General features: G+C 46.3%; 1 protein-coding gene across 1 annotated transcript in view; it reads left to right on the top strand.

Moving 5' to 3' along the window:
- Window positions 1–13,819, top strand: part of DNAH1 (dynein axonemal heavy chain 1) — a 76,717-nt gene that overhangs the window by 42,406 nt on the left and 20,492 nt on the right. Inside the window, exons 38-52 of the mRNA XM_026857191.1 lie at window positions 30–224; window positions 903–1,022; window positions 1,639–1,797; window positions 2,729–2,833; window positions 4,025–4,165; window positions 4,662–4,822; window positions 5,543–5,700; window positions 5,837–6,010; window positions 6,385–6,423; window positions 7,533–7,711; window positions 8,514–8,744; window positions 10,049–10,245; window positions 11,098–11,233; window positions 12,391–12,599; window positions 13,324–13,495. Coding sequence (XP_026712992.1) covers window positions 30–224; window positions 903–1,022; window positions 1,639–1,797; window positions 2,729–2,833; window positions 4,025–4,165; window positions 4,662–4,822; window positions 5,543–5,700; window positions 5,837–6,010; window positions 6,385–6,423; window positions 7,533–7,711; window positions 8,514–8,744; window positions 10,049–10,245; window positions 11,098–11,233; window positions 12,391–12,599; window positions 13,324–13,495 — 2,376 coding nt within the window. The remainder of the gene's footprint in view (window positions 1–29; window positions 225–902; window positions 1,023–1,638; window positions 1,798–2,728; window positions 2,834–4,024; window positions 4,166–4,661; window positions 4,823–5,542; window positions 5,701–5,836; window positions 6,011–6,384; window positions 6,424–7,532; window positions 7,712–8,513; window positions 8,745–10,048; window positions 10,246–11,097; window positions 11,234–12,390; window positions 12,600–13,323; window positions 13,496–13,819) is intronic.

The raw sequence follows: 13,819 nt of genomic DNA, 5'->3' as shown, positions 1-13,819 counted from the left end.
CCTCCTTTCTTTCCTTTTGTGATTTCCAGAGCATGACCTTGATGTTTGAGGTCCAGGATCTGGCTGTTGCTTCCCCTGCCACAGTCTCCCGCTGTGGCATGGTTTACCTGGAACCCAGCATCTTGGGGCTGGAACCCTTAATCGAGTGTTGGCTGCAAAAAATCCCAGGCATCATGCAGCCCTTCTCACAGCAGCTAGCATCTCTCTTCAGGAGATTCCTCAAGGTGAGCTATCATGCCATTCCAGCCTTTCCATGGCTTGGAGCTTGTCAGCTCAGATATCAGCCAACCCAGACTTGTCAAGTCCTGGATTTAAATGCCATTGTGGGAACACTACCAGTATACAAACTGCTCTATGAATTTCCTGGATTTAATAGAGGTTATTCAACGATCCCTATAGATGTGATTTAATCTTATTGGTCGTTATAGTTTGTTTCATTTAATTTTAAAATTACCTTCTGGACACCCCTGGTGTAACTCCATTGCTTACAATGGAATCACTCCAGGGAGAAAGTTGTAAGAATAAGTCTTGTTATTTCTACTCTGCTCCTAAACCACTACATTAATGAATAATCTGGAGCTGGAAAGGAAAGCTCTGATGGGAGCAAACCATTTAACAACAGTGATGGCATGTCAGTTGTTGCACAGATGCACATCACCGTTGCACAGAACCAAAAGGCAGGCCAAGAGGTTAAGACTGAACCAAGGGGTTTGTCTTGCTTCTCTACAGTCAAAATGGTTGTACTTGGGATGCAATGGGAAATGGCAGCATTCTCAGTCATACCCTCCCTGGTAATCATAGCCTGCAGGGAGGCAAGGAGAAAGCAGAAGAACCCTAGAAGATAAAAGCAAAGTCAAATGTGTTGGATGGTGACACTGAGCTGTTCCTGCCTCTCCTTACAGGAGGCCATCACCTTTGTCCGAAAGTTTGTGAAGGAGATAATTGCCTCAACAGACAGTAACCTCACAAGGAGCCTGCTCATACTCTTAGAATGTTTGTTTCAGCCTTTCATTCCCATTGAGGTAGGATTTTGCTACCTCTATCACTGTCACTTTTGCCTGTAACTCTTCAGAGCCCTAAGTCATGCAGAGGGTTAGTCACCAGAGAACAAGGTGTTGGTGCAGAAAGGTCATGTTGTAGCTCATCTACATGGCAGAAGGTAATACAGCAGTTTGCAAAGTACAGGTAAACATGGAAGGATTATCCTTGGCCCACTGAAAGAGCAGAAGATAAGCTCCATGCCTACCAGGCTGGAGGGAAGAGGCTCACTTATTTATAGCAGAGGGAATTGGAGAATGGAAGACAGATATCAGAGCTAAGCAGCGATGCACTTCAGATTGCAGGTCCTTTGAGAATTAGCACTGAAGAAGGCTGGACGATTTTCAAATTAAAAACCAAGGACTAAATTCTTCTCCCAACTCCTGTTGAGTGACATTAGTTCAGCAAGGGGAGTCTCTCAAGTACACCAATGAAACAGCAAGTTTTAATCCACAGAATACATTAACAAGGCCTGTGAAAACCTGTCTAGAAAAAGCTACATAGTAGCTTAGCAGAATTACAAGCACATTAAGAAGGGTCTAGTTTTGTGTACTTTAACCATGCCTGAGAATTTTACTTCTGTTCTTCTATGGTTCTCAGGGAATTAGGATGATTCCCCAGGAGAAGGCAACTCGTATCAGAGAGCTGATTGAACCCTGGTTTATATTTGCCTTGATCTGGAGTGTGGGTGCTACTGGAGATTCCCAAGGTCGCACTGCCTTCAGCTTGTGGCTGAGGGAGAAGATGGCAAAGGAAAAGGTGAGTAAAGGAAAGGCATATCCTCTGTCATTATAGAGGAACTGGTAATGAGGAGTGAGGGTCAGAGCTTCCTGAATACCTGAAGGCTTTGGATGAGCTTCCTCTTGGGATCTCTTATACCACATCTACATGGAACTTCAAGGGACCCCCTGTTTTGCAAATTATTAGGCCTAGCATAAAGGACACAGCCACCATAAAGATGAACCAAAAACCAAATTGTATTTGATACAAAAGGGTCAGTACATGGGTGAGCACTGGGGGTACAAACAAGTCAGATTATACGTAATCGACATCAATCCCACTGACCCCAACAATGACACCGCATGACCAACAATGGGTGGAATAAATGGTGAAAGACAGTTTCCCATAGAAGGGACAGGAGACAACCGAGTCAACAAGTCAAATACATAAGACCAAGGGAGCCACACACTGAATCTCTACACAGCCCATGTTTACAAAAGCCAGACCTGACTGGAGCCCAGTCCCAGGGAGGCGGGAGGTCCTTCCCCAACAGGGAACTCTGCACAGGGCATCCACCTCACAGACAGACACTGCCCCTTCCTGTAAGTGGTCCCAGCTTTTATCCCTCAGTGGGACACCTGACCTTGGGTTACTTACTGTGGGACACCTGGGGCTCATTTACCCAATGGCTCTCCCTGCCAGGCCGGCTGCACCCTGGAGGGAAGCTTAAAGGCAAACTCACCCCCCCTTTGTGAAGGGCTGTGGGAATCACCCATATGTCAACCTCAATTTGAGGCTTGGGGTTGAAACCCCAGAATTTCACCCCTCAAGCTGGAAGATCTGGGGGAGAGACCTGTCCTCCCCTGGCCTGGGCAGCATCCCATTAGTAAAGTCTTCCTTGAAGTAGTGCAGATCCTCCGGTGAATTCAGCTGAGTGGCAGCCAGGTTCACCACAGCTTTATTCTCACAGATCCAGTTACTTTTCCCAGAAGAAGGACTGGTTTATGACTATAAACTGTATGATGCTGGGCTTAGCAGTGCTGAAGATGATCTGGATGAGGAGGTCATTAGGGAGGTAAAGTATTTCACTTTAAACTCCAAGCTGGGAAGTTTGGGGGAGGGACCAGGAAACAACACAATCCTGCAGGATTTGGTAGGATTTTCTCATCAAGGGCAAATAAGAAAGGCCTGTAGGAATCAAGTGAGAATGTTTAAAGTGAAATCGAGCTTTTCATTAAAAGTGGAAGGCAGTTTCTCTGAGTGCCCTCAGGTTTGTGAAACAGATCTTTCAAATATGAGCCAAGGGCTGGTCAATTCAGACCTGAGTGCCTCTGCCAGGAAAGTGGGAGGGCTCTACAAGTGTAGCTGCTGGAAGAGGACAGGGAGAAGCTCAGACAGAAAGATCCGTCTGAGTTAGAAAGCAGTGGACAACAATAGAAGAGCTGTGTGCAGCAGAGTCTGGAGGAGCAGCAAGGCAGACAGATATGCCATCTTTTTCACAGGAGACAGCAGTGCAGTAGGGCATGGAAGGACCATCTGACTGACAGTCATCAGCCTCTGAGCTGAAAGGGGGAAAAAAAAAGAGGAAAAATATTTCCCCTTCCTGAAATCAGAGCAAAGTAAAGAGCCCTACATAAGCGTCAGATGCTTAGCAGAAGCTGCCAGCATCATCTCTGTGGGAAGGCCACATGGGGTGGTCAGGAATATGCATTTTCTGTGTTTTTCAGCACATCCCTGACAAAACCCCTATCTCACTTGTGTAGTGGCTTCTAGGAGGTTAGTCTGTGACTTGATTCTAGCACAAGTCATTCATGTCTTGTACAAGTACAAAACCTCCATGTGCCTGTGAGTGCAACAGAAGTGATGGCACCAAAGGTGAAGACAGGATCCCAACTAAGCCCTCTTCGGTCCTCTGCCATGGAGGCACTTACAGGGTGTGTCAGGACAGAATTCCAGTTCTCCCAGATATCACAAGTGTGCCATCCTGCTTTGATCCCAGTTTTCAGAAGGGAGGGCAAGTGTGTTGCTGCTGGGGCAATAATCTCATAACCCTTGGGCTACCTCCCTCCCGAAAGATATGAGTCAGACAGTCACAGCATTGCCATACAGAAAGGTAAGGGTGGCAAACCTAGAGGGCCTGGAAACCTGAATTCCTCTTCAGAATCTGAGCTACAGGAGGAAATGTGACAGGGAAAACACAGCAGAAATAGTTTTCCCATAGGGGATGGATGCAACTGTCTCCTCTAAACTCACTCATACCTTTCAGGTGTGCTGGGAGAAGTGGCTGGACTCTACAGTGAAGTTCACCATGGTTCCTGATACCAACTTCTGTGACATTATTGTGCCTACGATGAACACAGTCCGAATGGCCCATCTGCTGGAGCTGTTGCTTACCAACCATAAGCCTGTATGTGCTCAACCTTGTCTTTGATTTTTTTGATTCAACCCTTGTTCTCATTATCAGGGGCACCTCTTCGTCTCCCAGTGCAGTCAGAACCTAAGAACTACCTTATTTCCCACTCTCATGGATTTGTATTTCTCTGCTCAAAAGCTGTGCCTAAGCAACAAGAGTTCTCCATTCAGTCCCCAGGCATCATGCCAGTGCCCCAAAGGAATATCAACACTCAGTTGTTCAGTCAAAATGCAGTAATTTCTAGAGAGCCCATCACCATCCCTCTTTACCTGTTTCCTACAGTTCCATTTCATACTTATCTGGTTGGATTCCTTCCACACCAAGAGATCTGTTGAACAGCTGTGCTTACTGAAGAAGCAAGCCGTCTCTCTTTTCCCAGACTTTGGATGCCCAAGTGAGCAGTAACCTGCAGTTCCTCCAGCAAAGGTCAGAGCTGGGAAATACAAGCTGTATTCCTATGGTTATGTTGCTTTGCTGATTGTGCTTCCAGGTTCTCTGCGTTGGTCCCACTGGCACAGGGAAGACTCTCACAATTACGGATAACCTTTTGAAGAACTTGCCTCTCAGATACATCACCCACTTCCTGATGTTTTCAGCACGCACCTCTGCTAACCAAACCCAGGATCTCATTGACAGCAAACTGGATAAGAGGCCAGTTTCCTTTCTGTGTTTGCCAAGGCAATATCCCTGAGCTCAGTTTTTCTATCAGTTTGGCCATTTAGTTTCATCCCAAGACCTGAAGGGGCCCCAAGCACATACAGTTGTGGATAACAAATAAGGCAAACAGAAAATCTAGGCTGGGACTGAGAGCCACTAATAACTTGATACAGTGGCAAGAAAGTGGGAAGGATTGGTGAGGATCTGTAAAAGTTGCTCCAGTTCTAGTTCTCCAAGAAATACTACATTTCACAGCACAGGTGTTTGCAAACCCTGGTGTGGGGTCTTCACAGAAACCTAGGGGAGAAAATGTGGCTGCTGACCCCCAGCCCCACCCCCCATCGTTAGCAGCTTCCCTTTTTCCTCCCTGGTCAGCAGCTTCCCTTACTTCTCCCTGCTCAGCCACTGGTTTGAAGTTTCCAACACATTCATGGGCTCAAGCTTTGCTTTTATTTGCACCCCTTTATTTATTGACATTGTGCATAAGTAGACAAAATTTCACTCGTGTTTGGAAAGAAGCCAGTTCCTCAAACACTGCTCTGGATCCTTTCTGTGCAAAAGCCCATATAAAGGGGTATATGTAGTGTAAGCATAAACGTAGCTGAAACTGCTGACCCAGGAAGGCTCTGGAGAAAAAACTGCTGTTGGCTCATGTTAGGAGTACTTTTGCAATAGGAGTTATCCTGTGTCGTTACATGGCTTCTGTCCTTACAGGCGGAAGGGTGTGTTTGGGCCTCCAGTTGGACGATACTTCATATTTTTTATTGATGACTTGAACATGCCTATGCTGGAGAAATACGGTGCTCAGCCACCCATCGAGCTGCTGCGGCAGTGGATGGACCACCAGGGCTGGTACGACAGGAAACAGATCGGTATGACCCAGGTCCTTTGCCCAGTACTCTTAGCAAAAGTTGACCTGTTGAAAGATACACATACCGCTGTGGAGATTTGTGACAAGGGTTTTTTAGCTACAACTTAGCATTTGTTCCTGATTTTGCACCCTTCAAGGTACTTTTAAGAAGCTGGTAGATATTAATTTTGTCTGTGCCATGGGACCTCCTGGAGGGGGAAGGAATGCTATCACTCCACGCCTCACTCGCCATTTCAACTACCTCTCCTTCACTGAGATGGAAGGGAGCAGCAAGAAGACTATCTTTTGCACCATCCTTGGCAGCTGGATGGGTAAGTTCTGCAGACAACTGCCACCTCCTCATGCTGTTGCAAGTAAACCCAATGATCATGGAAGTTGGAAGGAGAGGAATTAATATTGAAGATCTGATCAAAGTGTTGGACACTGGAACTTACATTAGTTGCTTGAAGATGCTTTTGGGAAAGTGTTGTCTGAATTTTAGCAAACAGAGAGCTCATACACTGTTTAGTCTCAGGGCCAGAACTCTGCTGGTGCAAATTGGCAAACTTCAGTTTTGGCCCTCACAATTTCCTAAGGTATCCTATAGCCTAGGCCTTTTAAAGAGGATTTTGTTTGTGATGGATGATGCAGATATCCTTCACCTCAACAGGTAAAGTGGTAACTCAGGTTTTTTGTCTTTTTCTAGCTGGACTCCTAGGAGAAAGAAGTTACAGAGATCCAGTCCGTAAGTAAGAGCAGAAAGATGAGAAAGAGACTGTGAACAGAACAAGCTGATGGGCACAGCATGGCATAGCTTACCTGTGCTTTCAGCAGGCAGACACTTGCCCAGACAACAGCCTTCTGTGGAAGCAGAGCCTTCTGTTACTCTCCATCTGCTGCAGCCTGTGGACAGCTGAGCAGGGTGGATCTAAGCATGGTGCTACAGCCACCCAGAAAAAATGGTTCATTTGGAGTGAAATGAGTCCTCTTATATTTGACAGGGTGGGAATTTAGGATCATCTTTGCAAATGTGCCCTCATCTCCAAATCTGCCAGTAGGAAGGAGTGAGAATAGTAAGTTATGAGAGGAGCAAAGCAGAGCTTTCTGAGTGCTTGCAATATTCTTAAGTGTCAGTACCTGACTATGAGGTCAGGGGCACACTGAAGCATCTAGCAGTGTTTTTAAAAGAAATTAAAGATTTTTTAAAATAATGCAAAAAAGTGCAAAATGCTAGGGTGTCACAGGGCTCTACTTCCCCAGGAGTGTTTGTAATGAACTTAATTTGGAGTTTAAAAATAAATTAAAAAAAAAGTATTTTATGCTCTAAAACTGGCAGCTGTGTTTAAATCTTGCCAGACTATTGCATAAGAAATTATTCCTCAGTGTCTTTGCATTTGCTGAGCTCAATGAATTGCAAGGCGGTTTAGCTAAGAGGGCACTCACACCTTCTAGCTTAAAAGTAGCTGAGACTCCACTGTGGGAGTGAAAGGAGGGAGAAGGAAGACCTGTCTGGAGTATTTCAAGTAGGCACCAATTACCTGTCTGGCAGTGTCTCCTCTCTCCCTGGGGTGCATGAAGTCTTAACACCACAGAATTGTTGCGATGCATTCTTCGCTCCCCAGATCTGATTCCCTTTGGTTGGGAAACTCATTGGCAAACTGTCCACTGTAGCAAGCAGGTGTTTGGTCAGGTCCCCACACAGTCTGTGCAGAAGAAAGTAGAAGAAAAAAATGTGTTCCTGGCCAAATCCTAGCAACACCTCTGCCACTCAGTGCCATCTGTCTACACTGCAAGGACCTTCTCAACCCAGAGTCACCAGCCTGACATCCTCCCCACCTTCCTCTGTCTTTGCAGCAGGAGCACTCGCAGTCAAAGACTTGAACGAGCCCTTAGTTGATGCCACCATCTGTGTGTATTTGACAGTCACATCCCAGCTGCTGCCCACACCAGCAAAGTCACATTACACCTTCAACCTGAGAGACCTCTCCAAGGTGTTTCAGGGCATGCTCATGGCTGAGCCCAGCAAGATCGAGGTGAGTCCTCCCATCAGCACAGCCATGCCACCCAGAGGAAGACCAGAAATGTTCCAGTTAAGGCCTCATTGACAGGCCTGCAAACAGGCCTCAATGGGCTGTTGAAGTTGCATTTTGGTACTGCTCAATGAATGTGGTGACCTCTTTGGCTATATCACCTAGTACCAGGAGTAAACAGACCCCCTCCTGCTGCCCCAGCCCTTGGCAGGTGAGTGGCTACAGGGTATCAGTGCAACACAGCCCAGACATTAAGGGATGGATGGAGCCACAGGGGACCAGACAGGGGCAGAGGCATTGTCTTGTTACCAGCTTGTAGCAGTGGAGGCTTCTGCTCCTTCAGCTTCTCTGAGGGCTTTGCTTTGGCTCCAGCCTAGACAGTAGAGACTGACTTACCACAGAAGTGCTTGGGACCCTGGTTCTGTTGCTACACCTGAATAAAAGGATCTTTCTAAAAAAAAATACAAGAACTTTTGAAAACAGCACAAATTAAAGTGGAGGAAGGATAAGGACAAACAACATGAGATTTAAATCTCTCCAAAAAAGCCTGACATATGGACAAATAGAGGGGGGATTAGCTGAAGCTGTAATAAGCTCTCCACAAAGCAGCTGTTTTGACAAGAGTTGATTTTGAGAGGAGAAGAGAATGCAGCTTCCTCCACCCAGTTCTTTCTACACTCCAGCTGCCTTCTAGCAGGAGTAGAGCTGGCCACATGCTGGGCAGGAACCAGCTTTCCTGACACTGAGGCTCCTAATACTTCTCTGCTTTTCTCACGGGGGTGTTTTGCTGGGATTTTCCTACCAGAACAAACTGCAGCTGCTGAGACTGTGGTATCATGAGAGCTGCCGGGTCTTCCGTGATCGCCTGATCAGCAAGGAGGACCAGACCTGGTTTGACAACCTGTTGAAGAGTATGATGGAGGAGTTAGGCACCACTTTTGAGGAGGTCATCCCCTCCCAGCCAGTTCTGTTCGGGGACTTCATGGAGCCAGGTGCCAACATCAAACTGTACAAACCAATCAACAGCCAGGAAAAGGTAAGGACCCTGGGAGTTGCAATGATGTGAACTGTGCTCATATCTTCCAAGTCTTCTACAAACAAAAGAAAACAGTTAATAGTAACCATGGGGCTGCTTGAATTGAAGGCATCTGGAATCACAAACCCACCCAGGGCTCTCCTGTGAAATCCTACCCCAGATATGGGCAGTGGCTGCATTTGGTGTGATGGGAAGTTGAGGTGGAACAGGCTGTCTCTGCATTGCCATCCTGGGGGCAGCCTGCTATGCCAAATCTCCCAAACGAGCTGCACTTGGGACCGAAAAGTGAAATTTGCTGGAAAGAAATGGCACATTACCCCCAAATAATACTACTTTTGCCATTAAAGTCTTCACAATTGACCTTTACAAGTAATTAATGTTACTGCCAGATTCCCTGTTGGAGAAGATACTGTGAGTACTTCAGTAGTGATAATTAAGCAAAGGCAATGAGCAGTGCATTTTGCACTCATTATCAGAAACAGATGATTATCCTGTCGTCTCTCCTCTTGTGATAGCTGTGTGACAAGGACTGGTAATTATCTGAGCTTTCCAATCGCTTTTCAAAGTAGGTAGGCCTGTCCCCCACCGAGGTGAGCACAGCTGAGACAGCCAGACTTACCAAGCTGCTGCACAGTCCACTGATGCGCACAGGACTTTGGCATCTAGGCAGGGATCTCAGCACTGTATGAATTCCAGCTGATGTTGCTTGCCCAGATTCACAGTGAGATTGCTGAGGGGGTAGGACCAAATCCCAGGTGTCTTCATGCTTCATCTGCTGCTCTGGCCTGCGGGTGCTGTTGAAGAGAGCCCTGGAAAGGCCAGAAGAGACTGCTCCTCCAGCACTTACCCACCCACGTGCAGGCAGTGGTGTTTTCTTGAAGCACAAGTCCTGAAGTCCTAACCACAGGATGCAGCAGCAGGCAGTGGTCAGCTATAGAGTGAGGAAGCTCTCCCAGAGGGAATCCCTAGAATGGTATGGGTCAGGCAGCCATAAGCTGTTTTATTTTGAACTATGCCTTGCTGTTTCTCCAGGCAAACAGCATTGCCGGGAACAGCCGACCTTAATCACTTGCCTGAGTTTAAGGTCAGCATTCGGCAGCTGCCACCACCACCACTAGTGAAATTCAGCCTAGGCCAATGGCAGTTCCTATAGGAGCACAAAGCAAAAAGAGAGACAGAAGCTGCTCCCAGACCCTGCTGAGCACCAGGCTCTGCCCTCCCAGAGGCCTGGCTGTGCTCACAGACAACAACCCAACCTCTCAAAATTGCTTTTATCTGGTAGCCACAACTGTTTCTGCCCACAGCTGAAGGTTGTGATTGAAGATTACCTGAATGACTACAATCAAATTAACACTCCAGAGCTGAAGCTTGTGCTTTTCATGGATGCAATACAGCACATCTGCCGAATCAGCCGGATACTGCGGCAGACTCCGGGGAATGCTCTTCTCCTGGGTGTTGGGGGAAGTGGGAGACAGTCTCTCACCAGACTGGCATCTCACATGTAAGTAATGCACTCCTATGCACATTATGTGGAGCAACTCCATGGAGGCTGCCTTCAGAGATTCTCTTTTCCTGCCCTTCCTTCTACCACTTACACATTTTCCTGGTTGCTGACTCCAGATTTAACACTCAAGAGCTAGGGCTCAGTTAATATGCACAACTATGCCAGAAAAATTGGACTTTTTTGCCTGCTAGTAGCTTGGGTTAGTGCTGCAGGCATGCAGCAAATGAGCAAAAACAGCGCGGACCATGTCAGCTCACTGGCCTATGCAGCACTCAGCATGGCAGGGGGAGACATGGGGGCTTCTTCCCGGGAGATGGGCAGCAGAAAGGCAAGGACAGGAGCTACTGTTGCTGAGTGATCAAGTAACACTGGCAGCCTGGCAAGTAGGACTGGCTAGTCTTGGGAGTCAAGGGGCCTCAAGGGGGAAACTTGAAGAGCCAGGAAACTAGGTTGAGGAAGAAAATTCTTCCAGCTCTGAATAAATGGTGTGATCCTAGAGAAATGCAGCCATGGTTCCCCGGTGCACCAGCCTCTGAGGGCAGCATCACAAATAAATCCAGTTGAGTTGCTCCCTCTGCACTCTGAGGCACTAGGCTCAAGAAGCAGTATGACTGTTAGTTCATGGAGTTGCACTTCTGGTTTCTAGCCAGCTCAGGTATCTCTGCTATGAGTAAAACATGCTCTTGGGTTGGTAGCTGAACATGCACAAGGACAGGTGTGTGCTCAGGATTCATTGCAGGAAAACAGCTTGCTTGAGTCCTCTCTGCCTGAGTCCACAACACATACTCAGGACTGGCAAAAGAGGAGATTTTAATTCAGTGTAACTCCACAGGCTTCTCTTTCCTTTAGGGCAGATTATGAGTGTTTCCAGATTGAACTGTCCAAAAACTATGGCATGACCGAATGGCGTGATGACGTGAAGAAGATCATGAAGAATGCAGGCCTTCAGAGTCTACCCAAGACATTCCTATTTGTAGACACACAGGTACGGGAATATTAGCATGCTGGACTCCATCTCAAAAGGAGTCAGGAACACATCTCTGAGCTCAGTAAAGCCCCCTAAAGAGGATTGAGGGGCTTGATACAAAGCAGGCACAAGTTGTATGTCTTAAGTAGCCCACTTTCACCATCTTGTAAAAAAGGCCCAGGGAAACTTGAGGTGATGTATTTGTTGCTAGAGGGACTGTAGAGCTGTGCAAGAGTCAGTTGATTCTTCTGTTGCTTAAGGAAGGATCTTTTAGCTGCATCCAAAGATTTGGTGGAATCAAAGATTTTAGACCCAGCTGCCTGAAGTTAAGCACTACACTGACCACTAATGACTAATGATGTCCTAAGTAACATCATTCTCTTTCTTTTCAAAAATACCAGTAGATTTAGGGCCTTATGCCTGCTGGTTCCACAGGATAATGTTGGCTTGTTACTGTAAAGTGTAACTTGCTAATGACTAAGCCAACTTCTGGAATTCACAGTTATGTTCCCCATAGGCTTTTTTACTGCCTTCATTATCATAGGAACCAAGTCGCTTCTGGCAGTGCCCTAAGCAGTGAGATGAGCATCTGTTAAATGCTGCTTGTTCTTGCATCCTTTTCCCTGCAGTGAGAAGCATATGTGGGAGAAGAGGGGCATGGGAGGGTGCATTTAGTCAAGTAGATGGATGCTGTGTTTTTATGATTTAGCAAAGGTGGAGAGGCAAGTGTAGCTCTGGAGGGAGATCATCCTACAGGCTGTGACACATCCCTACAATTACTCTGTCTCCCACCTCGAAGAGCTTTATTCTAATAGTGAAGTTTTCTGTGCTGGAGGAATGAAGACCCAGGGCAACCTGGGGTCTGGTTGCAGAGTCACTTCAAGGCAGGGAGCAAGGCCCTGAGTTCAATTTGTCTGTAAGGAGACAGTGAATGGGCAGAAAGAGGTTTGTTCTCACATACCTCACAACCCCTGAAATGGCTGAACATGGCTCTTCAATTGCAAATGCTGGACAAAGATCAGAGTATGCTTTACTGGAGCTAGGTGATCACAGAAATTATTTCTTGTAACAGAGGCTGAGGGCTATATTTATACAGAAGTCATCTCTATGGCATGGGAAACATGACTATCATAACTTAAGAAACTACTTTTTCCCCTCCCTCATCATCTACTTAGATTAAAAATGAATCCTTCCTTGAGGATATCAACAATCTGCTCAACTCAGGTGACATTCCCAACATTTACAACCCTGATGATCAAGAACAGATAATGACAGCTATGAAGCCTGTTGTTCGAGATCTAGGGCAGCAGCCCACCAAGGCAAATTTGATGGCTGCATACACGAGACGAGTTCGCAGCAATATCCACATGGTCCTGTGCATGAGGTACAGTTCAGGGGTAGGACTCCATGCTGTTAATGTTAATTATTCCCTCCTTGTCCTTTACCTTGCATCACTTTGTCATGGGACCTTTGTTCCAAGCCCCTGACTTTGGAGGAGGAGTAAGATTTGCATACCACTTTCCCATAAGACTGGATAATTTTTTTTACACTTTGCTGGTTTCAAAATGAAGCTTGAAAAGCTTAAGAATATGCTTGTATGTGATCCAGATTAAATACAAGGCTTCCTCCTCCTTCACACACTATTGAGCTGTTTGTTACAAAATTATCTTGCTTGAATTTGAGGTTCAGTTGCACCATGTTTGCTCATAAATCTACTGCATGAGCTTGCTGCCAGAAGGTACAGGGCACTTCCAGTGCAAGTGGAAGAACTGGCGCTATGATTTTGGTCTGGTGATACAAAATAGATTTCAGATCACATTTATTTCTTACCCCTTAAGTGTTTTCCTTAGGGAAGGACCCATAAAACATCACCCCGCTACCACCTTAATACTTCCAGAATATACCCAGGATTTCCAAGAAGTGAGCTGTGACATGCACCTCACTGCCTGAGCTTTCATTCCCTATTTCCCTCTCTCCTCCTTCCTTGGGTATATTCCCTTCCTTCTTTCTCTGTAAGAGTTCAGGATGGTTCTTGGGAAGTAGGAAAGCTATTTTATCCTTGTATTTATAGCTAGTTGTAACATATTTTCTGCACATCTTTCCCTCAGCCCTATTGGAGAAGTTTTCCGTGCACGCTTGAGACAGTTCCCCTCTCTTGTGAACTGCTGTACCATCAACTGGTTTAATGAATGGCCTGCTGAAGCCCTGCAGTGTGTTGCCTCCTCCTTCTTGTATGAGATCCCACATCTTGGAGCCAGTACTGAAGAGCTCAGTGGGATGGTAGGTGCCACACTCAACACAGCTCCTGTATGCTCAAAGTGCCATGTCTCTAGATACACACAGACAATGGATGCAGGACACACCTGCAGAAAAGTCATACTCTGTAGCAAAAATGTTTTGTAGCAGGGTCATTCAAATACAGAACTGGCTAGCTTTTGTATGCCTTGAAATGGGCATGTCCATTTGTCACCCTCTCTATGGCATTGAAGCCCACACACACACACATATATATATATATATATAAGCTCTGCTGTAACCATATACTTAGGCTCTTTATAAACCCCTCGTGCTCTCTGTTGGCATCACATAGACTTGCCTATGACA

This window comes from Athene cunicularia (assembly GCF_003259725.1).
Source record: "Athene cunicularia isolate RWA chromosome 12 unlocalized genomic scaffold, athCun1 chr12_part1, whole genome shotgun sequence".
Lineage (NCBI taxonomy): Eukaryota > Metazoa > Chordata > Aves > Strigiformes > Strigidae > Athene > Athene cunicularia.
This window is presented reverse-complemented; position numbering and strand designations above follow the sequence as displayed.